Source organism: Ochotona princeps, chromosome 8 (genome assembly GCF_030435755.1).
Source record: "Ochotona princeps isolate mOchPri1 chromosome 8, mOchPri1.hap1, whole genome shotgun sequence".
NCBI lineage: Eukaryota > Metazoa > Chordata > Mammalia > Lagomorpha > Ochotonidae > Ochotona > Ochotona princeps.
This window is the reverse complement of record NC_080839.1, coordinates 49,705,142-49,731,880: the sequence shown is the minus strand read 5'-3', so window position 1 is coordinate 49,731,880 and position 26,739 is coordinate 49,705,142. Positions and strand designations below refer to the sequence as shown.

Here is a 26,739-nt window from a genome sequence, read left to right as displayed (position 1 = left end):
GGACGTTAGTCACTAGACTATTGCACTAGGCCCCTTAATTCTAAATTAAGGGCCTTTCCTGTATTTTTTTTAAAATATGGTTATAGTTATGAAAGATAGTAATAAATAATGCGAAAGACATACAGAATTAAGAGTAGTTGGATATTTTGGGATTTGGAGGAGGATTGTTTACAAAATTACAGTATATGTGAACAGCGTAATGAAGGAATTTGTATTTTCTTGGTTCATATTATAGGGTTTCAAGATTTTTTTTTGTAGTACTGCTAGTCAAAATTATTAGTAGTTCCAAGTATTAAGTTGGTAGATCCAAATTTAGTGGGTCTGTATGTCCGAGCAAAAATAGGAATATCTGTCCATGTAAAAAATTGTCATTCTCATCTTGGCACAATGACTCAATTGGCTAATCCTCCTCCAAGCACCAGGACCACTTATGGGCACCGGTTTGTGTCCTGGCTGCTCCACGTCTCATCCAGCTTCCTACCTGTGGCCTGGGAAAGCAGTTGAGGATGGCCCAAAGCCTTGGGATCCTGCACCCACATGGGAGACCTGGAAGAAGCTCCTGGCTCCTGGCTTCAGATCAGCCATTGCCTGCACTTGGGATGTGAACCAGTAGGTGGAAGTTTGTGGCTCCTGGTTTTTTGACCCAGTGTTGCCCTTGGTTGTTGCAGGCATTTGGATAGTAAAATGAAAGAAAAATCTCTTTCCTCACATATAAATTTTAAATTTTCACTTTTATTTCAAAAGGCAGATATGAATGTCTTCATCTGTTTACTTACCAAATATCCACAACAGCCAGTATGAGACCAGTCCAAACCCAGGAGCTTAGAACTCCATACAGATCTTTATTGTGTGTGAATCAGACCCAGATGTTTGAGCAGTCACTTGCTACCTCATGGGGATGCACAGTAACAGAAAGCTGGCTCTGAAGCAGAATAGCCAGGACACTCACACCATGGACTCCCACTTGAGTTACAGATATCCCAAGCAATGATCCCCTCCCCTACCTCACAAAGAAACTAATCAGTTATTTGCTAATTTACTGTTTTCAAATGCTGGAATCAGTGAATACTGCTACCCTCATTTACTGTATCATGCTGATTTTTATGGGAGTTGCTTTTTGTTTTGATCAGAGTAACAGCAAAAGTCCTAGTTTCACAAAACCTTCGGAGGAACATGGCACCTGGTGTTAACTCTTTACTCCCTCATGCTAGGTTATGGCATGTTTACACAAGTTGAATGTAGTCTTTGTAACATAGTCTTTGGAGTCTTTAGTTGGATTTCACATTACCCTATGCTATTTCACTATATACTAGAAAGACAATAGTAACTTCTTTCTAGAGTTTTTGAGAGCAAACTTCTCGGTATGTTCCTGAACAAATCTGGTTTATCGACCTCAATAAATTTTACTTGGAGGTAGACATGATTGTATAGCAAGTTAAGCTGCTTGGGCCTTCTACATCCCATATGTGAGTGCCAGTTCATGTCTGAACTATTTTGCTTCCTGTTGCATCCTAAGATGGAATAGTGATATCTCAAGTACTAGGGCCCTTGCCACATAGGAGACCCAAGAGGAATGCTGAAAAAAGGCTTTGGCCTTGTCCAGTCCTGGTGATTACAGGTATTTGGAATGTGATTTAGAAAGTGGAATGTCTTGCTTTCTCTTGTGCTCTCTGCCTTTCTGGTAGAGGAAAATAAGCATTTATAAAATAAATGTTACGTTGAGGGCTGTGACACAAAGGTGTACATTTATATAAAGTAAAAATAGTTTAAAGGAATGAGAAAATGGTGGGAGCAGAAATGATTCTTGTAAGGAAATAGGCTTTGACTTTTCATGGGAAGGTGAAAATGTTCTATTTGAGCTTAGCTGGTTTCTGAAGTATACGTAAATTATTTCTACAGTGAGTGCCAAGATGAACAGATTGTTTTTTAAATGAATATCAATGATATATCCATCAGCTATTAATTCACCAACCTTGGCAATAGTAGATTCTGTTCACAAGCTCCCCCATATATTGTATTGAGACTTGTTCTTGGACACTTTGTAATCATGCAACACTCACTTTAAAATTATTTTCAAAGTATTGTCAAATTATTTTCTGTTTCAGCTTAGATGTCCTTATGTCAGGACCAGTAAATTCTTTGATCTATTACTATCAGTTATTTTTGCTATAATTACTTATAGTATTTACTGTGCTACTTGTAAAAAGTAAAAAAAATAGACTGTAATAATCAAATTTTAAGTAATTAGTGGCTTTAGTCGTCCAAGCTGGAATCTTTTTTTTAAGTTTGATTTCTGGACGTCATGAAAAACATGCAAATTACACAAGAATGTTTTGTCTCTAGGAAACTGAAGAGGCACAAAGGGAAGGACCTTTTCCATTTGCTGTATACAGACAGCTATAATGCATTGTGCTTCATATTTAGGGAAGAGTCATCTTTGTATGGAAAGAGAAACAACATTGAAATCACACATGCATGGAATATAAATTTAAGTTATTTTCTAAGTGTTTTTGGAGGCACGTAAACATCTTGAATCTGTCTTATAATTGATTTTCCAAGCGATAGGATCTGTCTTTTTAACTAATAAAATGTAGTACAAAATTCCATATAAATGATGGACTATGAAATGTTGAATACTGCTCATGCTGTGAAGTAGAAAATGGTTAGAAGAAGTTATTTCTAAAAATACAGGGTGTTAAGACTGTTTTTAAAAATTTAAGCTGCATATATTTGGTATAGCCATTAAGGTGGCACTTAGGACTACCACATCCCATATTGGGATGCTGGGTTGGTTCCAGCTCTAAGCTGGAAGGCAGCAAGTGATGGTTCAAGTGGTTGAATCCTTGCCACCCATGTGGGTGACTTCGATGTAAGTTCCTAACTCCTGGCTTTGGCTTGGCCCAGCCTCAGATGTTGTGAGCTTTTGAGAAGTAAGCTACTGAGTGAGAAATCTTTGTCTTTAAAATGAGTAAGATGAACTAATCTTAAAAATCATTAATGTAAAACTGGTGCTTGATTTTTTTATTTGTAGAATGTCCATGATATATTCCAAATTTTTATTGTGTTTTTGCTTGACCTGTACAGTTGTAGCAACTGTCCAGTTATATTCCATTGTTTGAAGCTGTATCTCTTCCCTGCATGCTGTTGTTCAGTAGTTTCTTGCATATCCTGCTGATCAGTAATTTTTTAGCTATGTTAAATTCAGTAGAATTGTGGCATTTCACTAATGAAAGTTAATTAACTGGAAAATATTTGCACATGTTTGAAAGGCTGCGTTTTGGATCTAAGCCACTGTGGGAATACATAATCCTGAGTGAAACACAGAGCATGGAAGACTTAATATGTATGAAGATATCTTTATTTCTCAGGCTGTGGAATGGTGATAGATAAGAGTGGTTATGCTCAATTAAAACCCCCAAATAGCTACACACCTACCCATCCCTAGACACCTTGTTTGTTCAGGTTGTGCTTTTTAAATAGCTCTTTGGGATAAAACTAAATGTGTTGAATATATACATTCTGAAACGCTAAACTTCTAATTGTTTAATTAGCTCTGTTTTGAACAAATAAAATCTTGAGTTATTAAAAAGATTTTTCTTCCTTTTTCTTAATATACAGGGAAGTCGAGATAACATGAGTATTGTACTAGTTTGCTTTTCAAATGCCCCCAAGGTCTCGGATGAAGCAGTGAAGAAAGATTCAGAATTGGATAAACACTTGGAATCACGGGTTGTAGGTAAGAAATCTACTTTTTTTTTTTTTTTTTTTTTTTAAAGAAGTGAAGGAAAGACATTCTTCATTCATCAAGTGATTCTTCCAAGCATTCCCTTAGTAGAACAATTAAAAAATACAAAGGCCTTTTCGGGCACTTGAACCCATGATCTGAGATGCTTCAAAAGCAGGACTGTCTGAGCACCAACGCCTTGTTTTTAGATTAGGGACGCTCAACCTATGCACAGTTAACTTCTGTGAAATTGTCAGTTCTGTTCTTGACTCTGTTCTATGTGTCAAAATTGTTTGCCCAACTCAAGATTATTAGTCTTTTGAAATCTAGAATAAGTTTATGTGAAATGTATTATTAAAATCTATACATTGATATATCAATTTTGTTGCCTAAGTAAACTTTTAATTCTATTTTGTGCAAGTTTTTGAAATGCCCTTATATATTCTAATACTTATAGCTTTATATTTTTTGTAGTTAAATGCATCTTAGTGGGAAAATCTGATTATAATATGCTTGATGAATTTGGCTGATTATGAGTCATTTTTATATAAAGTAGCTTTAGTAACTGCAAAAATTAAAATGTGAAGATTTGTGATTTTGAGTGTGTGATTACCACAGGAAAAGTGTCACTATTGTTACAACTTGCACAAGACCCTTGTTAAATATGGTAAAGCAAAATTTATTCAAGGGAGCCTTAGGGACTGTAGTAGAATCTTGCAGTTGTGGAATGAAATGGAAGTAAATGTCAGTAAGTATAGGTAGGGATTTATTAGCAAGGAGAAGGATTAGTGGATGGAAAATTACTATGAGGAAACATTAAGGATAAGGGAGTTGTGGCTAAATTGACTTGATAGGATTGAGAAAGGTTATTCAGAGGCATATCATGTAGGATTCTATACACCAGACTTGGGGTTTTGGACATCATTCACATTTTGATGGTAATCGATAGCAAGATTTAAGCACAAGGCTAACTTGATCCTACTTCACTTCAAAGGATCTCTGTAAAATACAAAGAGAACAAGACAGGAAGCCAAGATACCAAATAAAAGCCTTGCATTGATGAAGGTGGCTGGTGATAGTTTATGGGACTGCAGTGACACTAGTGGTAGGATGTAAAAATTGATGGATGGATCCGGTGTGGTAGCCTACTGATTAAAGTCCTCACCAGTGGGATCCCATATGGGTACTGGTTTGAATCCCAGCTGCTCTACTTCCCATCCAGCTACCTGGGTGTGGCCTGGGAAAGTGGTAGAGGATCCCAAGGCCTTGAGACCCTGCACCCATGTGGGAGACCTAGAAGAAGCTCCTGACTCCTGGCTTCAGGTTGGCTCAGCCTTGACCAGTTGCAGCTACTTGTGGAGTGTCTCTTCCTCTCTGTACATCTGACTTTCCAATAAAAATAAATAAATCTTTTTAAAATAAACAGTTTTTTTTAATTGATGGATAATGTGCTAGACTGCAGTAATTCTCAGTTGGGAGAGATTTGGTCCCCAGGAGGATTTGGAGACATTTTTAGCATTTGAATTAGTGAGCTGCCATTAGCGTCTGGTTATTAGTACCCAAGGATGCTACTTAACATTCTGTTCTGGAAAGCTCACACAACAAACGTTTGTGTAGTTTAAAGTTTTTGTTAGTAGTGCACAAGATGAAAAACCATGTGCTGTGGAGATGCACATCTAAGGTAGGAAAATTTAGTCCTGTTTTCATGAAGCTTGAAGTCTGGAATATAGTAAAATTGATGGGGCGGCGTGGCTTAGCACCTAAAAGTCCTTGCCTTGAAAGTGCCGGGATCCCAGATGGGCGCCGGTTCTAATCCCGGCAGCTCCACTTCCCATCCAGCTCCCTGCTTGTGGCCTGGGAAAGCAGTTGAGGACGGCCCAATGCTTTGGGACCCTGCACCCGTGTGGGAGTCCTGGAAGAGGTTCCAGGTTCCTGGCATCGGATCGGCGGGCACCGGCCCGTTGCGGCTCACTTGGGGAGTGAAACATCGGATGGAAGATCTTCCTCTCTGTCTCTCCTCTTCTCTGTATACCTGACTGTAATAAAATAAATAAATCTCTAAAAAAAAAAATTGATGGATGTGTGTAGGAATATGGTATTACACATAGTACTGCGCTTACTCTAGGCTTGGATCAAAGACGGACTGGAGAAAGTAACAAAGTTGAAGCCTAAAGGTGACTTAGGAGTTAAACATACGTTCCATACCCAAAAGTATCTAGGAGCAGAAGGCTGCTTTACTGATTGGGGCACAAAGAGATGAGCAGACTTAAAAGGGAGTTGTGATCTTAACTGGAGGCCCATGTGGGTTTGTAATCCCCTCACCTTTGAAATAAATATGTTTTTTAAATTTTTTAAAAAAGATTTATTTGTTTTTATTGCAAAGTCAGAGAGGAGAGACAGAGATAGATATCTTCCATCCGATGATTCACTCCCAAGTGATTGCAACATCAAGTGCTGCGCCAATCTGGAGCCAGGAGCTCTTCCGGGTTTCCCACGTGGGTGCAAGGTCCCAAGGCTTTGGGCCATCCTCGACTGCTTTCCCAGGCCACAAACAGGGAGCTGCATGGAAAGTGGGGCCTCCGGGATTAGCACCGGTGCCCATATGGGATACCAGTGCATTCAAAGCGAGGAGTTTAGCTGCTAGGCCACAGTGTTGAGCCCGAAATAAATATATTCAAAAAATTTTTTTTGCTTTTTCTGGAAAGGCAGATGTGAAAAGGAAAGACAGAAAGATGTTCCATCCGCTTGTGGACTCCCCAAATGGTCGAAACAGCCAGAAATCAGCTGATCGGGAGCTTCTTCCAAGTCTCCCATGTGGGTACAGGGTTCCAACACTTTGAGCCATCCTTGGCTGCTTTCCCAAGCCACACGGCTTGCTGGAAGAAAAGGGAAATGAGGCAGCCAGGATATGAACCTATGCCTACATGGGGTACAAGAAGAGGACTTTAGCCATTAGGCTACTGCTCCAGGCCCCACGGATTGATTTTTGAGAATGATTTTTTTCCATATTTTTATTTTATTTTTGACAACCTTACATAATTAGGGCTCAAAGGTTCAAGGGCCACAGGAAAGTGGGTAAGACTATCATTTCCACATTTTTTTTCTCTATCTGGGGTAAAGGGGGAGGTAAAGAGAGTAGCCTCACCCAGTTTTCAACCCATCCCAGGTCCCCGATGTGGGGCATGCTCTGAGGGTCTTGCTCAAGTGGTTTTAATAGTTCAACAGTTATGAATCGCTGCCAGTCTCGCTATTCCAAGCACGATGAGGTTGCCGAGGAATCCTCTGATTGACATAGTCCATCTTAGAGTCTCCATTTGCCCTGTTTTTCACTGCCAACATATGGCTGGGGTAGTAGATTGATTTGTTCTGTCCTCTGTCTTTTCATGTTTAGGGATCTGAGTCCAGCAGTTTGATTGAGGGGATCCCTAAAGAAACTTTGAGGTGAACCCAGACCAAGTTCTTGTGTGTACTTGCAAGTACAGGTCCCGGCACAGTCCATCATCCCAGTCAGCTTGTGGTTGCAATTGATGGGTCGGTTCTGTTTCCCGCCCTGTCTTCCACTGGAACCAATGGGTGTTGCATTCCAGCCTGGTTCTGCCCAGCACACACTCAGCCCTCACATAAACCAGTGGAAGCTGCAGCTTAGTTGGAGCAACCCACAATAACCCTCACCAGGCCCGCCCCCTATCCTGGTTCCCGTGCTTGCCATTATGTGCAGCAGACTAGTACAGTCTGTCCCACATCCCATTCAGCTCTCATACATGTCATTGAGCATTGAAGCCTAGTTCAACCCAACCAGCTCTACTATCCAGCCCTCACAGATGCTGTTGGGTGCCTTTCTGTCTAGCCACCCTGCCCTTGTCCTGGTTTTCATGCCCTCCAGTGGGAGTGGTAATCCAAAAGGGAAGTGCCCACTATTTCACCAGCAGACCACTCCCACTCCCAGATTATGCACTCTCCAGGTGGTTCTGCAGGTTAACTTGACAGAATTCGCCCCCAGTGCCAGCTTCTGCCAGCTGATGCTGCAGCTAAGCCCAACCAGCCCTCACCCACTCTGATTTTTGTTTGCACCAGTAGGAACAATTAGCCCAGCCTGACTTTTCCCTGATCTCGTTCACATGAAGCCTACAGGTGCTGTAGCCCCAACCCAGCTCATGCTTTTCAGTGGGAGTAGCTGTCCAGCAGGGGTACCCCTGACATTCCCCCTGCTGGCTCCGCCCCCTCCCTCCTGGTTCTCATGTGTGCTTTTGGGTGCTGCAGCCAGATCTGGTACAGGTCACCTCACCTTGGCATTCCATAACGTGCACTGGTTTTTGTTGCAAACAAATCTGGCTCTACTCACACTCTGTTTTGGTGCTCAGATTCACCAGCGACTGATGTGAACTGGTTCAGCCTGGTCTGCCCCGACCCATTCCAAATGTATGCCAGTGGGATACTTTCCATGGCCTATTCTGGGCTGTTTCCTATCATGCTTCTTGGGCTTACCTGCCAAGTCTATGTCCTGCCAGAGGAGTTGCCCAGGCTCCTCCAACAGATCCTCTCCCAGTGCCAGATTTTGCGCATACGAGTGGGTCCATGAGCCAGCACTACTTAGTCCACCTCCTGTCCTAGCAGCAACAGTGGCCTTTCCTGACTGGCCTTCAATCCAATCTGGTTTTTACTGTTGGATGTTTCAGCCCAGCCACGGCTCATCCATACCCACATATAGTTCACATATGGCTCAGTAGGGGCAGAGACCTATCCTAGTCCATCCCACATCTACCCTGGTCCTCCAGGACACCAGATGGTGTTAGAGTCTAGCCCAGCTTGGTGCGTTCAGTCCCAGTCCACACTTGTGCCAAGGGAGACTACAACCGTATGCTGATCAGAACACAGCCCCCATTCCAGCCCATGCGCTCCTTGGTGGGTACCTCAACCCAGCTAGGGTGTCCCCTTAGCTTCCCAACCGGTCCTGTTCCAAGCCATAGATCATGTGCATGCCAGTGGTTGCTCTGACTAAGCTTGGCACAGCCCCTCACCTATCCCAGTCCCTGCCTTAGATGCTGTGGCTCACGCAGACGAGTAGGTGCAAGAGCCTACCTTGGCATGACCTGCGCTCCATCCTGGTTTCTAATTTTGCTTGTGGGCCAAGGTTTGCTCTGTCCTGCTCAGTTCACCCCATTCCATTACAAAACCGCCCATTAGCCAGCCATTGGAGCTACTTTGCCCAGCTTGTCCGACCCCCAGGTCTGGATCATGTGTTCACCAGCAGAAGCTATGACCTGCCAGGGGAGTTTCCCAAGTTCCTCCACTTGACCCACTCCCAGACCCAGTTCTCATTCATGCCTGTGGGTTTTAGGCCAGTGCCCGGCATAGTCTGAACTTCCATTTGGCCTTGTATGAGCTGGTGAACGTTGCAGCCCGGCCCACCCCACACCCGATTCAGGTTGCACATTTGGGTGCTGCTGCCTTGACCAGTCCAGACTGTTGTGGGTTCCTTTACCTGTGAGTGTTGACAGGCTCTTGGTCACACCTAGCTTAGTCCATCACCACCCCAACTTTTGAGCTAACTAGTGGGGCTAGTATTTCCATAGGGTTTGCCCCACACATCCCCCACAGAATGTACCCCTGGATGTGGTTCTCTCGTGTGCTAGTTAATATCATGGCCCTGCCTAATGTGACCTGTCTCCTGATCCATCATCATGTCAGGTAACGGGATATGATTCTGCTGGACAAGCCCCGAGCCTTAGCTTTTGCATGGGCTGGTGTTTGGTGGTCAGCATGGTTCAGTGATTACACGTTCTACACAGGATTTAATGGAGTTTGGTATATGAGTGTTATCCATAAAGATCATCTGGTCCCTCTCCTCCGGCCTACCAAGTCACATTACCCTCGCTTACCTTCAAAGGAAAAGTTACTCTGTCTTTGCAAATCTTTAGGATTGATTCATATCCCAGAAGCACAGTGGGCTCAATGTGGAGCTACCTAAGCGGAAATTCAAAGAACTAAAACCCCAAAGCTCAGCCCTAGGGTTAAGCGGTGGTTGGAATCAGGGCTGTGAGTATGAAGATGGCCCGGCCTGGTACCCACCAGCAGCCAATAGGCTGCTGGAAGTTTTAACTCCCAGACCCCAAGGTCGCCCCTGCCCAATCCCATCCACCGCACAATGATGACAGTGGGTGGGGCCCAGGCCTGCCCAATTCTCCAGACCTTCCCCCCTCGGTGTACTCACCATGAAGGGAGCAGCCTCTGGAGCTCGGGCAGTCCAGGTGGCAGCTCACTGCGTGTAGGTGTAGGCGGTGGCTGGAATCAGAGCTCCAAGCATGAAGACGGCCCCAACCAGGGACTCACCGAGAATGATTTTGTTTCAAGCATTAGTGAAAGCTATGATTATTTTCCTGTATTTTAAATATGAAAAAAAAGAAAAAAATCAATTTAAGTAATCACAAAACCTAAAAATTGATTTTTAGTTTCCCTCTTTTTGTTTATTATCTGTCCAGTAGTTTTGTTTTCTGGGAATTTCCATATTATGTTTATTTTCACTCAAGTAAAAATGTTTTCCCACTTACCTATTACTGTGTTTAGAAAAATTTCTTTGTTAATGATTATCATGTCTTTTATTCTCTGAGCTATACTGAAATTTTCTTAACTCTCCTCTTACTGTTGGACATCCAGCTTGCTCTGTTTTTTTTATGAATAATAGTGAAATGAATGTCTTTATGAAAAGAACTATTACTTTTTCACTCCTTGTTGCAGTAATTTTTATTGATTTAGTCTAAAATAGCTACTACCAAATAGTACTTGTTGTTTACTTTGTGAAGACTGAGTTATCCCATTGATTTAGGGAAAAATTTTTTTAACCTGCAGAAATTATGGAAAAATCTGGTGAGGAAGGAACGCCTGATCTTGCCCATGTCATGCGCATCTTGTCTGCAGAAAATATCCCAAATTTGCCTCCTGGAGGAGGTCTCGCTGGCAAGTAAGTAGAGCTCATTTTGAGTTCATTTATAAATAGTAATTAAATAATTTGGGGTAAGAAGTTAGAAGTATGTCGGGTATCCTTAGATGAAATGGGTTGATGTTTATAATACTGGAGAAGAATTCCAAAACTTCATCCAAGATTTTTTTAAAAATTATTTACCATATATTTTGAGGATGAACGTGCCTTGTTAATTGATAATAAATAGATTGTGCAAGATCAAATTATGAGTGAAATGTGGAAACAGTATCCTTTGCAGAATTTGTATGACTTAATTTTGTAGTGTAATCAAAGTATTTAAAATACCATGAGTTAAAATTATGTAATAAAACAAAAACATAATGTTTTTTAGACGCAATGTTATTGAAGCTGTTTATAGTAGACTGAATCCGCATAGAGAAAGTGATGGGGTAAGTTTTATTTTACTTCCTAATCATTTGAAGTAATTTTACAATAAAAATACTTGATTTTGAATCTGTTCACCCTATGAAGTTGCTCAAGTTATTACTGCTTTTCATTTTAAAGAGTTCATTAAAAGTTGAAGGAAATTTATTGAGATGTAGATAGAGATAAACATCCGTGTCATAGTCCACTATTTTGGTATCCAGTAGCTTTCATTTGGGCTGTCCTTGCTTTTTCCCAGTATGTCTGCCCTTCCTTCCGCTTCTTCCTTTAGCCTTAACTTTGAAGCAAGATTGTGTTGATCTGTTTCTCTGCTGGCCTGATACCAGTGACAGTGATTATTCTAATAATCGTTCCTTGCAGTTCATCTGTGTGCCTCATTCAAACATCTAATATTGTATTGAACTGAAATGACCAGTTTTGTTTTACCCTGTGGTACTTAGAACAAAGCTCTTATCCCCATACCTCCTTCTCTGTTCTCCATAGAGATACTAATGAGCTATCAACTGTTCCTTTATGTGTTGTTCTGTTTTTGTATTAGTACAAGGAAACAAAACAAATGAAAAAAATGACTTTTCTAATTATATTCAGTTTAACGGTAATTCAAATATAAGCATTTTCTCATAAGGTTTGCAAGTTTCTGGACATCTAAAAATGAATGGCCTAATTTTTATTATGCATGCCCCAAATCTTCTAGGGACTTCCAAACTTAGTAATGAAGCTCACTGGGGGAAAAAAAATAGGTTCACGCTGCAAATCTCTAAACTCCTTTTCACATACCTTGAGGGGGAGAAACCTCCCAGTACAAATGAAATGCATTATCTCATTTGTGATTTTTTTTTTTAGGATTTATTAGTGCTCAGTAATTTCTTTTCCTTAACAATGAAAATATCCTGGCAAAAAGTAGAATTTCACAGTCAGTACAATTTAAAGTGAGTCAAACAAGAATAGTTAATTTTTAAGTAGATTTGTCATGTTATCATTTAGAGAAACCTAATCAAGCAGATGTGAATAGGTTATTGACATAACTAAAATAATATGGATAATTTGAGAGGCAGAATTGCTCCTCAGCTAAATCATAGATTCTAAGCAATAGCTGCTACTTTGATTACTACGCTGGATGTTTTTAATTCATGATTAGCCATAGAATCATCACAGTTTCTTAATGTTTCAAAGTACGTCACCAGGATATAATTTGATTTCTTGCCGAATTTTTCAACTCGTTAACATGGTCTGTTTTTACTTAAAGCAAGGTGTGAAAAAATATTGAATAACCCTAAATTTATTTGATTGCTTCTCGGCCATTTGGCAAGATCAATTAAAAAGTGTTTGGGGGCTTTTGTTTTGTTTTGTTTTCAAAGAGAAGGCTGTTGTACATAGTGGCTATGAATAGTGGAGACGGCCTGGCGTAGTAGCCCAGTGGCTAAAATCCTCACTTTGCATGAGCTGGGATCCCATATGGGTGCTCCACTTCCCTTCCAACTCTTTGCTTGTGGCCTGGGAAAGTAGCAGAGGATGGCCCAAAGCCTTGGGATCCTGCAACCATGTGGGAGACTGAAGGAGGCTGCTGGCTTCAGATTGGCTCAGTTACAGCCATTACATGCATTTGGGGAGTGCACCAGTGGGCAGAAAATCTTTCTCTGTCTCTCCTCCTCTCTATAAATCTGACTTTCCTATACAAATAACAAAGTAATTCTTCCTAACAGCAAATGAATAAATTAAAAAACTAAACAACAGTAAAGTAACAAAAAGAATTATGAAGACAAAAACCTGAAGGATTTCCATAGCCTCTTTTTAAAAAATTTTTATTTATTTTATTTTTTCCATAGCCTCTTCACATTAAATTTCATATGCAGTCTTTTCTGTTTTACTGTAAACATATCAATGCACATCAATGCTGCTTTATGTTTTTATATTTTAGTTTTTAGGACTGTGAGTACCCTTTTTCTAACTTGTCTATATATACAAATAATGTTAAATTTCTGAACCTTAGTTACGTAGCTTGTAAAAATGATGGCTTGAGTATCTATTTTAGAATACCTGTAAGGCTTAAATGAGATTGTGTATGTACAATTCTTAGTGCAAATTAAAAAAAAAAAAAGAGTATTACTTAGTTATAGGAGGATATGGAAAATAACATGAAATTGTCCATACTCTCAAAGAATTTACAGTCTAATTGAAGGGGCCTGTGATTAGTTGCAAGTGGAGTTAATTGTTATAATAGCTGTGTAATAATAGGTTGCAGATATTATCTTTATGAGTTCAGGTAAAGAAAGTGCAAGAACCCAAACAATAGGTTGCTTTGCTGATGTTTATAGTATTTGTTTTAATAGCTTATTATTATTTGAAAGGCAGAGTTAGAGGTCTGCACTCCGTTATTTCATTCTCTAAATGACTACACATAGCAGATTTGGCCAGGCTGGAAGCAACAACTGCATCCTAGTGTCCCGTATGTAATGGTTCAGTGTAATGGTTCAGCACAGGATTTTAGTCGTCCATTATCTATGCAGTACACAATCAGGAAAATATATTTTGCTGTAATATTGTTTTGGGAAAATATGATTTGCCTTTAGATAAAGTGACTTTTAAATGATATCATTAGCTGAAGTTCAATTCAGTGATTGTGATGCCAACCATTAGAAAGGTTTGATTGTATTGTGTGTTTAAAGAAACATGTAGTCTTCCTCAGACCATCACTACAAGAGGAAATTTGTTAAATACGAATGATTGTTGTAATAATAAAGGTGTCAGTTGAAGGAGGAGCTGCTTTTTTCCTGTTGAAACCACCAAAACATACTCAAATGCAAGTTTTTTGATCCAACATTATCAATAATATACCTCCAAATAGACTAATAGTATTAAGTCTGTGTTGTCAACCCTGGCTGAATTACCTATCGGGCTTTTTAAAAAGAAAAAAAGTCCAGATTTTCTTAACCTGTTTTTCTTGAAGTAGAATTCTGGTACCTATGTATAATGTAGAAAGCTCCGTGGGTGATTCTGATGTTGCATTAAGATTGATAATCACTTCTTTGCACAAGACAGCTGTGTATTAGAAGCAGATTCGTTTGCCATCCTATGGACACTATTTTAATTGAAAGGACCCTATGTTTGTCTTGGGTTTTCACTTTGAGGAGTTTCTTTTTTTTTTTTTTTAAAGATTTATTCATTTTATTACAGCCAGATATACAGAGAGGAGGAGAGACAGAGAGGAAGATCTTCCGTCCGATGATTCACTCCCCAAGTGAGCCGCAACGGGCCGATGCGCGCCGATCCGAAGCTGGGAACCTGGAACCTCTTCCGGGTCTCCCACGCGGGTGCAGGGTCCCAATGCATTGGGCCGTCCTCAACTGCTTTCCCAGGCCACAAGCAGGGAGCTGGATGGGAAGTGGAGCTGCCGGGATTAGAACCGGCGCCCATACGGGATCCCGGGGCGTTCAAGGTGAGGACTTTAGCCGCTAGGCCACGCCGCCGGGCCCGAGGAGTTTCTTGAGCTGCCCAACATCAGGTCTTTGTAATATACCACAAGGTAGAATATTTCCTTATGGAAGATCCAATTAAAGACTGAGTAAGTTTTTTTTTTTATTAGAATGCACTCATCTCCCTATTCCATTTTAATATTTCATGGCTACATTTTATTCAGGGAGACATTTTATTTTTAAAATAGGAAGACATAAGGAGGGGAAATAGGAAAAATCGTAACAGCACACTTGTGTTCCTAAAACATAGCAAACTTCACAAAAAGGGATAATTTGATTTTTTTTTTTTTTGGAAAGTTTAAAGGAAACAATTATTACTTCACTACCTATTATTTTATATAAACATATTTCGTTTCACTTCAGGCATTTTACATATCCCAAAGCACACGGGACAAGCTTTGCTTATATAATTTCCTGCTTTTGGCATGTGTTCTCATTTTTCTAATAAATATTGCTTTTATTTGTGTTACCTTTGCTTCATGTCTTCTTACATGAAGCACAAATTTATCCAGTTATTCCTGAAAGTTCTGTTAAAATTGTTCTTTTGAATCATGGTTTAATGAGGCTGAATCATCAGTCAAGCACATTAAACAAGTCTTTAATCAAATTCCATTCCCCATCTTTTTTTTTCTTTTCCTTGACACCGATTTTGAAGGGTCTGAACTGAATTTTTTTACTGATGTCCTACATTCTGCATTCATACGATTGCTTTTTCTCATGGTATCCATGAAGTTGATCCTGTGTTTCCATTTTCATATAAACTCAAAATTGGCATGAATGGTTTTAGCTAGAATTTGAAAAATGATGACTCTGTTCTTCATAATATAGCATATCAGGAAGTATTTATAGTTGTCATTTTATCAGTCTATGGTCAGCTTGAGTGATTAGTGGTTACAACTTGTGCTGCTAAGATAATTTTTTTAGATTTAAACTAAGACGCTATGTTTAAGGGCTTAAATAAAATTTTATCCCCAAAATCTTTAAAATATTGCCAAAATATATATTCTGTGTTTATGTAGGTTACATTTTCTGTCTTCTGTCTTACTACTTAGCAGAAAGTAATCAGAATCTAATGTTCTGTGGCTTGCTCTTCCATCCTTTTCCTGTCACTTTCAGCATTTAACTTCTGTTTTTAACTCATTGTAGCCAATTGCTGTTTTGACTAGTTAGTCACTTTTAGGAAATGCTTGTGGTGCTGTTACATTCTAAAGCATAGAAAGTTGGAGATTAAACTTTGAATAACCTTGAACAACATAATGGTAATTTGCTAACGATAACTTTTGAGATGCTATAATTAGCAGTTTTGTTAATTGACACAGGTAAGATTTGATACTTTATTCATAGATTAATGTTTTCATGCTTAGACTATATTACTTATAAGAGAAATTAGTGTTTTGCTGTAAATTATTGACATACATGTGATATCCTAGTTTGTCTACTGACACTGGGGTCTTGAATCTTAAAAAAGGCCTCCGATGAAGCAAAGGAAGGTGGATCACAGGGAAAATTGGTGGAAGCGCTCAGGCAAATGAGAATTAATCATAGGGGAAACTACCGACAACTTCTGGAGGAGATGCTGACTAGTTACAGGCTAGCTAAAGTAGAGGGAGAAGAAGGCCCGGCTGACCCAGCTGCTGCTGCTGCTGCTTCCAACAGTGATGCTGGAGACCCAGTGACAATGCAGGAGAGTCATTCTGACCCTGAAAGGGGCGGTGCTGACTTAGACAGCTCTAACGAAGATGCAGGGACACACAGGAGTGCTGAAAAAATATGACTTTTTGATGTTATTTTTGTGATCTTTGGTTTGATGGTTTTTCCTTAGAAAATATAATGTATGCATTTATATATAACTGTTTTGTTATTTGAATCTTGGAAAACTAGTTTTCTTAGGTTTATATAGCCTTGATTTTAAAAAGGCCTTTGCATACACCTTTATGAGAGTTTTAAGTTAACTATAGTATCTTTGAATTTGATAAAATTTTATCATTTCACACTGTGTGCCTGAAATTAGGCTACCAATTATTAAAGCCAGTTAAATTCATACTCTATAGGATTAGAGAGTACTGATTATAGAGATTGCAGTATTTTATAAAAAACTTGTTACTGTAGAATTATATTGCTTCATATTATTTTACACAACAGTACGTTCATAATTAGCTTTATGATTTGTTTTCTTTCATAATTTTAGTTCTTCAATGAATGATGCTGATTTGTAATTTTTTCAAGAATGATACTTTGTTGTTTGATTTGTTTATATTTCATATCTCTAGTTTTAGAAATTGTGAGATAATTGAAGTGTGATTACTTTTCCTTTCTCTGTATTCTTTATGAAATAGTTTTTGAAAACCTATGTATTATTCATACTTCTTTGGTTTGTGTATTCTGTATAGTCTAACCATACACATCAAAATGTATGTGAATCAAGTGTTTAGAATGAAATTCTAAGTGTTTACGTCCAAATAAAGCATGTGATGTGGAATAATCTATGCATGTTGTACTTATTTTTAAACTTTTTTTTAAAAAATAACTAGGCTTGGGATATTGGAAATACACACCTTTCAAATTTGTATTTATTTAAAATTTCGCACACTTTGGCATAGGTTTTTTCATGAACAAAAGAGATGAAATTAAGTTTTGTTACTCAAAGTAGGACTAGTCTTTTTCCTATGTCATTTTGTGGTATAAAATTTGGGTTTTTGGACATTATGAGCACATGTAGACATGAAAAATTGCCATATGAGCATTATAAAGCTTAATACATCAATTTTAAGTGTTCATTATTAATACATGTAGGAATTATGAGCTTTTTAAAAACAGGTGAGAGTTATTAAAACAGATCATAGAATTATAGATGGAAATTAATAAGAATATTTTAAGTTATTTTTAGTAATGTAGAACACTTACCTTCTTTTGCGTTAATATTTTATATAACATGTCTGAAATTAAGATGCCATAATTTGAAATTTGGAATCTTCGAATGTTGTAGCTGATGTTTTGACCTATTTTTTCAATGCCAGAATATTTTTGAATGTTTTGAGAAATACAAAGGCATTTGGTGCAGAGGGAAGGGGGAAAAATCCAACCATTTTTGTCTATCTGTATTAAATAGATGCATATGTAAACACACAGTATACAATGACACACATCTCTGTAAAAGTGCCTTTTCAGACAAAGAAAAGGAAGGTAATTTGATCACTTAATTTTGATTTCTTTTGAAAATCAATCCGTCCTAGAAGTAGTACAGGTAAATAATAATATTCTTCCTTTTCTCTTCCTGTAGGGTGCTGGAGATCTAGAAGACCCATGGTAGCCTTATAAACCTTCTAAAAATGCTTTTGATTCTGAAAATTGGGGGAAAAACTTTTAATCACAAATTTCTTCAATACAAGGGAAAAATACTCTTGTGGATTCCCAACGTTTTGTGATACATGAGCAGAAAATCATTAGCAGTTCCCATCATTTGTTCATATTTGTGTTTTCTGATAATTGCCATTTGTAGCATTGCCTGTGATACAGTATTTTTTGCCAGCCTCAGGCATACCTATTACATCTGTATTGAACTTCTGGCCCTAGAAACCAATGGAGTTATTTTACACAGATCAACAAATGTGCTTGAGGTGCATGGGAATATAGTTAGCTATACTCTGAAGAAACATTGTTTGTTTGTTTTTTTAACAAAACACACAAACATATAAGCATGTAACAGTATAGAATTGTATGACCTGTTCTTTCTTTCCATTCACCAAGTTGAAAGTCTTTTGCAGCTCTGTGGCCTGGAATTTTGTTTGAGCTATCTACTATAGGATATGTATTTATTATTAATTGTTATTTAATTTTTTCCAATTTTACCTGTTGTATTACCAAACTGGGTTCTCCCGATAATGTCCAAATTGTAATGTTGCCTTGCTTCGAGATAGTGTATTTGGCAATAATAATATAAACCCTATGGATTTTGTGCATGTTATCTACTACATCCTTCAACTCTCACAAGAAATTTTTGAAACCAGATGGATTAATTTATGGCTACTTATAATTTGCTTTAACATCTCACTGCTGCCAATTCCTTTAAATGATGAGATTTGCGTTTATACTGTACATTGTGATTTTTACTTTACATGTGGGTTTCTATAGTTTTAATTTTTCAGCTTTTAAGATAAAAGTTTTGTGTAATTTGGTATAAATTTTGATTGTTATTTTAAAAGCTCAATATCACATTGAAAATGATTATAAATACATTTAAAATTATCTATTTTAGATCTAAGGAAATATTACAGAGATATTTTCATGGGTTCAGTAAACCTTTCATTTTCTAACATTGGGCACGGTACAGAGTGGTTGTCACATAAGGTACTTGAAGATTATTAGTTCTATTTTTACAGTAACCTTGGGTTCTTGAAGTTTTTTGATTTTTGCATGTATTAAATCCAGTTAATGCTGAATATGAAGAGTGTAAAATATTTATCTACAAGAAGTTAACTGGGCTAGGAGAAATAATGAATGTATCCATTTGTACATGATTTACATGTTGAGGATGCTTTGTAAACTTTTTCCTGTATGTTTCAGTTGTGTTTCAGCAGGATGTAATTGCCCTTCTGTGTAGTTAAAATGAGTCATCGCCTGGTCCTGTGTGAAATGGAATTCACAGTATTTTCTGTAACATTGGCCCGAAGCTGTTTCTGGAGAGCCACACGATAGAACACAAGCAGCTTTCCTGATCATTTGATTTTTTTTTTTTTTTTTGTGCACCTGATTTTTGGTCTAAAAAGAATTATTGCCACAATATATTTTATTTATTCTTAGATTTTAGCCTTGTAAGTTAAAGTGCTTTACATAATGATGTTAAAAGCTGTTTGTCTTTTACTGGGTTTTGGTGGGTGTTAAAAGATAAGGATTGAAGAATGCAAAATGGTTTATTGTTCCAACTGTCCACTCTGATCCAAACCTGTACTGCTAGTATCTTTTCAGTAAGATATTGTGATGTTTCATACAATGCAGTGAGCATAACCAACCTGTTACCTAAATAAAGAATTGATTTTAAAAACAGTGTGACATATTACTATTTGACACAGTTTTTGAAAATAGCACAGATTTGAATGTTAGTTTAAAACATCTTGTGTAATTAGCATACTTGAGAAAACTTCTCTTACAAAAACCATTTACCATTTAATTGAATTATAACTCCAAGGAGGAATTGATCAAACTGTATGAGGTAATATAAATGAACCCTTTCTGTATTCCAGATTTTTTTACTCTACAATTCTATCATTTGGGGGAAAAATCGATCTTTTTCTGGGGAGTTAGTGATCTTGAAGTACAAATAATACATGAGGTGGCAAATGACAGACCCATGTTTAGTATTCATTCACTCATCTGAATTCCTCAGTCTTACTGTTCTCAACCATTTTGATCTTAGGTCCCATTTATATATATTAAAATTAAAATTAAATTTTAAAATTAATTAAATTTTAAAATTAATTAACATTTAAATTAATTTAATTAAAATTAAAATTATATTAGAATTTTATCATACTGTTCTAATTCATTAGCAAGTTAACTGTTATATGTTAACATGAATAACTGATTTTATGAAAAGCAGTTGTCTAGATCTAAAAGTCGTGTAAGTGGCACTGCTTTTCATTTATTAAATGTGTTTGTGTTGGAATGGGTCTTCCTGTGAGTTTCTACATTCAGTCTGTCGCAGTGGCCATGTTGGTTAAATGTGGAGAAATCTGGTCTCGTGCAAATACGTGGTTGGAAAAGTAAGGAGTATTTTAATATCTTCAGGTAATTATGAATATCAGCTTGACAACTCTTTGCTCTTCAAAGTTCATTGCAATGTGAAATCTGAAGCTTTTAATAAAGTTTAATAAAGAACTATTTTTACTGTTAAAATCCATTGGGGCTACCTTGCATTTTAAATGGGTTTTCTACCAGTGCGTGATTTTGTAAAACCACAAATTGGTCGTCTGGAGAATACTGGTGTCCTGAGTTGTGTAGTTCTTCTGAATATTGATATGTTACTATGCTACAATTAAAGACTTTCTGTTAATATAACTCATCTTGCAAAAAAATCTTTCAATATTGGAAAGCTGTCAAGATCATGATGATGGATACAGATTTTTCAAAAATTCTGATTTTTTTTTTTCCCTCGAAAGCTAAAGTTTTATCATTGGCAACGAATATTATCAATTATTTTGCTTAAACGAGAAGCTCATTTTGTTTATTTTAGAGAAAGTGTCTAATGAGTACCTGTAGTACGTCAATCATTTCTTCAAATAATAGCTTCCATGGAAAGTGGTTTCTGGTGACAGCTCAAACCATAGCACTGCAGAGGTCTAGGACATGATAACTGAAGCTGACTGTGGCAGTAAGGATGATCAGTGCTGAGTAATTACAGTTACGTCACTCTCCTTGGTTCTTGCTAAGGTTTCTTCCATGGGGCAAATGACAGCAGGTTAAGACTCAGCATTATTATGGAAATAGCTTTGACTTCATGAACCTAAAAGGTTCTTTGGAGCTCCTCTTAACCTTTGTCTTCCTTTCGGACAGATCTATAGTTTGTTCATTTTTCCCAAGTACAACAGTGTAATAATAGTAAATGAATTTTAAGGTAGAGGTTTAATTTTTGGTGGGGGGGTTCCTCATCTTCCAGTAGGATTATTATCATTGATACATTATTGCAAAGAGAAATATTTCTGACAGACATTTGAAAATGTTAGGTCATACAGAGAGCAATGTGGCAGGACAACTGTTGAATATTTTTTAAGAACTAATCTAACAAATGATTTTCTTCTAAAAAATTGTTATGGGTGTGTGTTTGGGGAAAGGAATGGGTCATTGTAACATCTGAACTTTGAAAACCAAGTAAACAGTTTTGTGATGTGTTTTAAGTATGGTAAAACCATGAGATTTAAGGTTAAGTTTAATAGGGTTTAATTTTCATATGCATACATGAGATTGCATGAAAATATGCATGGAGAATGTTTTCTTGCCAAAAGAAAAAAAACATGAAATAAATACATGTGGTTTCATAAAATTCATGGGAATGCGTATTGTACGTGATTTTCTGACTTACATCAAGTTTATCTTATTCCATAATTTTTAACTAATCATATTCAGGTTGCTTGACCTTTTAGTTATGGCTCCATAATTGTGTTTTTTTGAAAGGGTTTGTTAAAAGTTGAGTTTTTAAAGTCATATCTTAAATATGATTTTTTTTTTTACTACTAAAATCCAAGGTGGCCAGTTAGGGACAGAACTTTCAACTATTACAAAAATGATAATAAAGAGCAGTGTGCTGATTTTGTTAGCTTTCTCTATTTTTTGAACAGTAAGGACTGAGGTTTCATGGAGGTGTAGATTTCCAGTGCAGAATTTACAGCTTGACACACAGTCTTTGTTTCTTGGCCAGTGGAAGTCTCAAGTCATTGTATTGTGTTTACTCAAGAATTTACATTTAAATGTTTTTGGCTAGTTACCTGCAACTCTGATTTCTCCTGTTAGCTTCAGCTTCACATCTGTGAAATTCATTTGGGGTATGGTTAGCCTCAGTCCAGTTGCCTAGGCAGTTGGTTCTAAATGTTTTTGAGATGAGAAAGAGATCTCATTTATTGTTTGGTTTGACTGCAGGTGTCTGCAGTGGTATGGGCCATGCCAGAGCAAGGAGTTACATCCAGGTCTTCCCTATAGGGTTTAGGAACCCAGTAAATGGAGCCACTATTGCTGGCTCAGGAGATGCTGACATCCTAACCACAAGGCTGTACCTGCTCCGTTGATCTCATTTGTTAAAATGAGATCATTCTCACATTCATCTAAATTGGCTCCATGTGTATCTTGAAATTAGTTTGATCTTGAGTATTACAGAAAATCATTTGAGAGTTAAGGGGAGAGCACTTTATGTTGAGCAGCTAAATTTTGTTTATTGAATCATACTATTTTACCTACATTTTCTGCAGGAAAATTCATAATCAAATGCTAATGTCATTAAGACTGGTGATTTTCTGAAGTTAACTTTTGCTAATGAATAAGTTCTTGACGTTACAAGTTAGGCTAAAATTTTTAAAGATTTTTATCTGTTCAACTTTAGAATTACGATTAATCTTAAATGCCAAGCAGAAATGGTTTTTTGCTTTTTACTCATTGGTTCTGGTGATTTTGTATGTGCAGTAAAGTCTGTAACTCTGAATTCTTCGTAAAATTTTGAATTAAAAATAAATACAGAAACAAATTCACTTAGTCTTGAATTGTCTTCCAAGATAAGAGTACTTGCTTAGAATGTCAACGTTACTAAAAAATGCTTTATTCTCTCCCTATACCCCCACCCCTTTTTTTTCAAACCAGTCTTAAACATTGCCTGTCTGGTAGATAAAATGTTTTATACTTTCTTGATTTGATTTCCAATTATGTAATGATTGTTAGTGGATTTTTAAAAAATGTTTGACTAGTTCTTGTCATAAAAACCTGTTTATCCATGTTGCCTGTTTTTGTTACTATATTTATAACTTTTGCTGACATGTAAGAATACTTTCTAGAAAATTGAGCATTACACTGTATGTATCATGAATGACATTTCCCAGTTCACTATCTTGCCTTTCAGTACTGTAAGACTAATAATGGTTTGTTGTTACTTTTAAATGTAGTATATTGTGGACTGAACAAAAGGCATTTAACCTTACTGAGGTTTCCACATCGTTAAGAAAACCACAATCTCAACATCATAGGTTCCCCCTCAATTTACATTGTGCTTCTTGTACTTTATTCTTACTAATACCTTTCTTCAAGTGCCAGCTTTTCCTTCATGCAGAATAGGAACCTCCTATTCACTTAGTTGAAATATTCTGCATAAATTTCAGGTAGCTCTCCTTTGGCCAAAAATACTGCCTTTCTTCCCTACAACCTTTCAAATTTGGAGTTGGGGAGCTGGTGTTGTGTTGCAGCAGTTAGGCTGTTACTTTCGATGCCAGCATCACATGTCCGAGTGCCATTTGAACCTTGGCTGCTCCACTTGACAATCGAGCTCCCTGCTAATGCGCCGAAGGTGGTGCACGATGACTCAAGTACCTAAGGCCCTGTCATAGGAGGCCCAGGGGAGTTGTTTCCTGTCTGACTTGATGAGCTGGCTGTTGATGCCTTTTGGATAATAAACTAGCAGATGGAAGGGTGTCTGTATCCAAATAAATATGGTAGAATTTGTATAGTTTTGTGTAAAAAATTATAACCTGCAAAGATTTTTAAGTGTTAAGATGAATTTCTAGAAGTGTTTTAAATCAGAAGTTTTAGAATTTTATCATTTTCTTTAACAGTTTCATCAACCTTCAGTTGCATATACAGACAATTTTTTCACATTATGAGTAAGTACATGTATTTTTTATAACTTTGGCCTTTTATATAAGCATTTACAAATTTTTGATGTAACTAGAACTTACTGGTATCTTCCAGAAATCTTGTACAACCCATCCTCGTAACTTTTTCCATTATGCCTTATACCTGCTGCCATGTAAACTTGTATTTTCTTTGTTTAGGATTGCTGAACTAAATGCCCCCAGTATAGTTAGTTTTCTTTGTATGATCCATACTTTTCTTAAATATTTCTTACTGCTGTTTTGAATGAGCCACCTGTTCAGCCCCCTCCTATATATTTTTAGTTTATAACTTATTAGACAACTGACTTTTTCATCCTATTCCACTATCCCATCACTTCCATTTTTATCATTTCCACTAGATGGCAGTCTTGGGCACATCCTTTTGTAAACCTGCTGAATGCTCTGGTGAGGAGGCAGTGACTGGCAGACCTATCAAGAACCCAGAACTACAAGGGAAAAAAGGTTTTTTTTTGTGGGGTTTTGTCTTGTTTTTATTTTTTATAAGCCTGAGAAACCTAACATTATATAAATATAGTGTTTATAATGCTGTTAACCTTTACTCTTAACAGTCCATTAGTGGAGGCAGAGAACAACTGTCAGTGTGCCTTCAGTATGTGTTTTCCTCAGTTTGTGTGATAAACACCTGTGGCTTCCTGGCAGCATTTCTGGTTTTATTCCAGGGTCTCCCATGGTAAAAGGCGGCTTTAATCTGCCATCATTGTGTACTCTAAAAGCACCATTTATCATAAGTTACTGGATGTCTAAACGTTTGTAAGACTGTTGGAACTCCAATTTTTATGATTCCCGGATCTCTTCTGAAATGAAGGAGTGTTATGATTAATACGAAAGAAAGCAAATTGGAAACTGGGATGTTCTTCATGAATATAACTCTTAATACCTTTTAAATTAGAACCTTTTGGACTTAACTTATGTGACTTCCCAGGCCTCTATTTAAGAATATAGAAAATAATGAATTATTGGTCAGGCAAGAAAGTGGTACTAATATTTTCTCATAGATATTCTAGTGGAGATAAATTATCACTTTCAGACAACAGTGCTTCCTTTAGGCAAACTAACCTCATAGTTTCTTACTATTTTTAAATCGGTTTGTTTTCTGATTAGAGAGTAGCAAAAAGCTCACTGTACAGTAGGCACAATAATTATTTTGAGATCATCTGTTCCACTCAAAGTGTAAGGATTGTTAAGAAAAAAAGGAACATGTTTTTGGTCTTTCATTCCAAGGGTGTATATGAAGGATCATTTTTGTTGTTTCAGGGAAAACTGCTGTAAATGTTTAGCCGATGATACAACAAAAACCTTTGAAGGCCAGTAAATACTGCTTTTAAGGAAACCATGCTGCCTCTTGTTTTGGAGTTTTGTATAATTCTCTTACACTGTTAGAAGATATAGCAAGTTTCTTAAAGGTGATGGTTTAACCTGAGAGTGAATGTTGAAATAGGCCTACTGGAATCAAAATTGTGGCAATTACACCTGGAACTGCTTTATAGTGTATTATGTTTTAGTACAGTATACCTGTAAGACATAATTGGAGTTGGCCAGAATTGGGTTTTTCCTGCACATTATAGAACATGTGCCTATGCTTATTTTCATGGCTTTTGGTTTTTTCATGAGCTGGAAGTTAAGGTGGAGTATTCCCTGTAATCGTGTGAAGGTGCACTACTCAATACTTGTGAAATATCTTTACTGTCAGAAGAAAAAAAATGCTAAAGTAAATTACATGTTTTAGCATTGGCTCACATTAAAGGCCAGCATGCAGCTGCTGTACATCTGAAAGGGGGAAAGACTAGCCAGGGACGCTACTGTGCATGATTAGTAGTTTTGACATAAGCTACAAAGGTTTGTCATTTTCATGTCCTTCAAAGGTAGAGCAATAAATTTGACAGCTGGATAGATTTGTATATATGGGATTTCAGAATTGAAAAAAAAAGCTTGAATGGCAGGTGGGCTTTGAGAAACCCACTGTGTTTGGCAGGCTTTGCCTGTCCCATCTGTGTCTTCTGCCCGTGAGATTAGCTCTTCAGCCAAAGCTGTGATGGTCACAGCCACTGTTCTCTTCCAGGCTTCGGTCTGTTTCGTGACTCAGCTTCCTTCCAGGACACTTCTCCAAATGTGCACTCGTTTTTTTGTTTTTTCTTAAAGTCTGTAATCCCAAATGAGCACTTATTAGTAGTGGAACTGTGTTATTTTTTATTCTATCTAATACTGTCCTGTTCTTTACCACTCAGATACTGGATTGGCTTTTCTAATGCAGTTTAAATTCCCTGGGGTGTAATTTTTTTTTTTTTTTTTTTTTTTTTGCTGTTTTTAAGTTGGTGTTTTGCAGGACCTTTACTCCTAGTGAAGTAAGTTTCTATTAAATTAACCTTTTGAGTTGACTTTGGGTTCATATAAAATGTATAAGTTATTCCAGTCATACCCAGATTACCTAGATTAGCCTCCTCTGTTTCATGAATTAGGTCTGATGACTGAGGTTCTTGAAACTCCCCTTTGTAGTATGATGGCAGGTTAGCCCATTAATCAATACTTTGTAAGAACTCCAGCAATAAATTGATCTGTCAGCTCTCCCCTCCAGGCTTTCTGTAAGGATTGCATAGGGTTTTACATTGTCTGCTGAAATCTTGTGTATGACCCAGCTTACTTGGAGTTTTCACTTTTACCCTGTTCCTACAGGTCCGTACAAATTTTGGGTTTTGTTGTTGTTTTTGTTGTTTTTCTTTATGGTGTCTCTTGCAGTATTTATGTGATTTTGAAATGGTAAACTGTCAGATTTTTCCTCCAACTGGTGGTTTTTTAAAA

At 37.4% G+C, this 26,739-nt stretch overlaps 1 protein-coding gene across 11 annotated transcripts in view; it reads left to right on the top strand.

The window, feature by feature from the left end:
* PPM1B (protein phosphatase, Mg2+/Mn2+ dependent 1B) overlaps window positions 1-26,739 on the top strand; it is a 65,469-nt gene that overhangs the window by 36,006 nt on the left and 2,724 nt on the right. For 4 of the 11 annotated variants that reach the window (XM_058668001.1, XM_004582771.4, XM_058668007.1 and 1 more), the window contains 4 exons: window positions 3,619-3,736; window positions 10,571-10,682; window positions 11,035-11,092; window positions 16,029-17,044. In XM_058668001.1, coding sequence (XP_058523984.1) covers window positions 3,619-3,736; window positions 10,571-10,682; window positions 11,035-11,092; window positions 16,029-16,334 — 594 coding nt within the window. In that variant the 3' untranslated portion in view covers window positions 16,335-17,044. Of the gene's footprint in view, window positions 1-3,618; window positions 3,737-10,570; window positions 10,683-11,034; window positions 11,093-16,028; window positions 17,045-17,840; window positions 17,867-19,123; window positions 19,602-23,862; window positions 23,917-24,281; window positions 24,464-26,739 lie in introns of those variants that run through there. The other 7 variants (XM_058668004.1, XM_058668005.1, XR_009245983.1 and 4 more) reach the window with 6 other exon arrangements.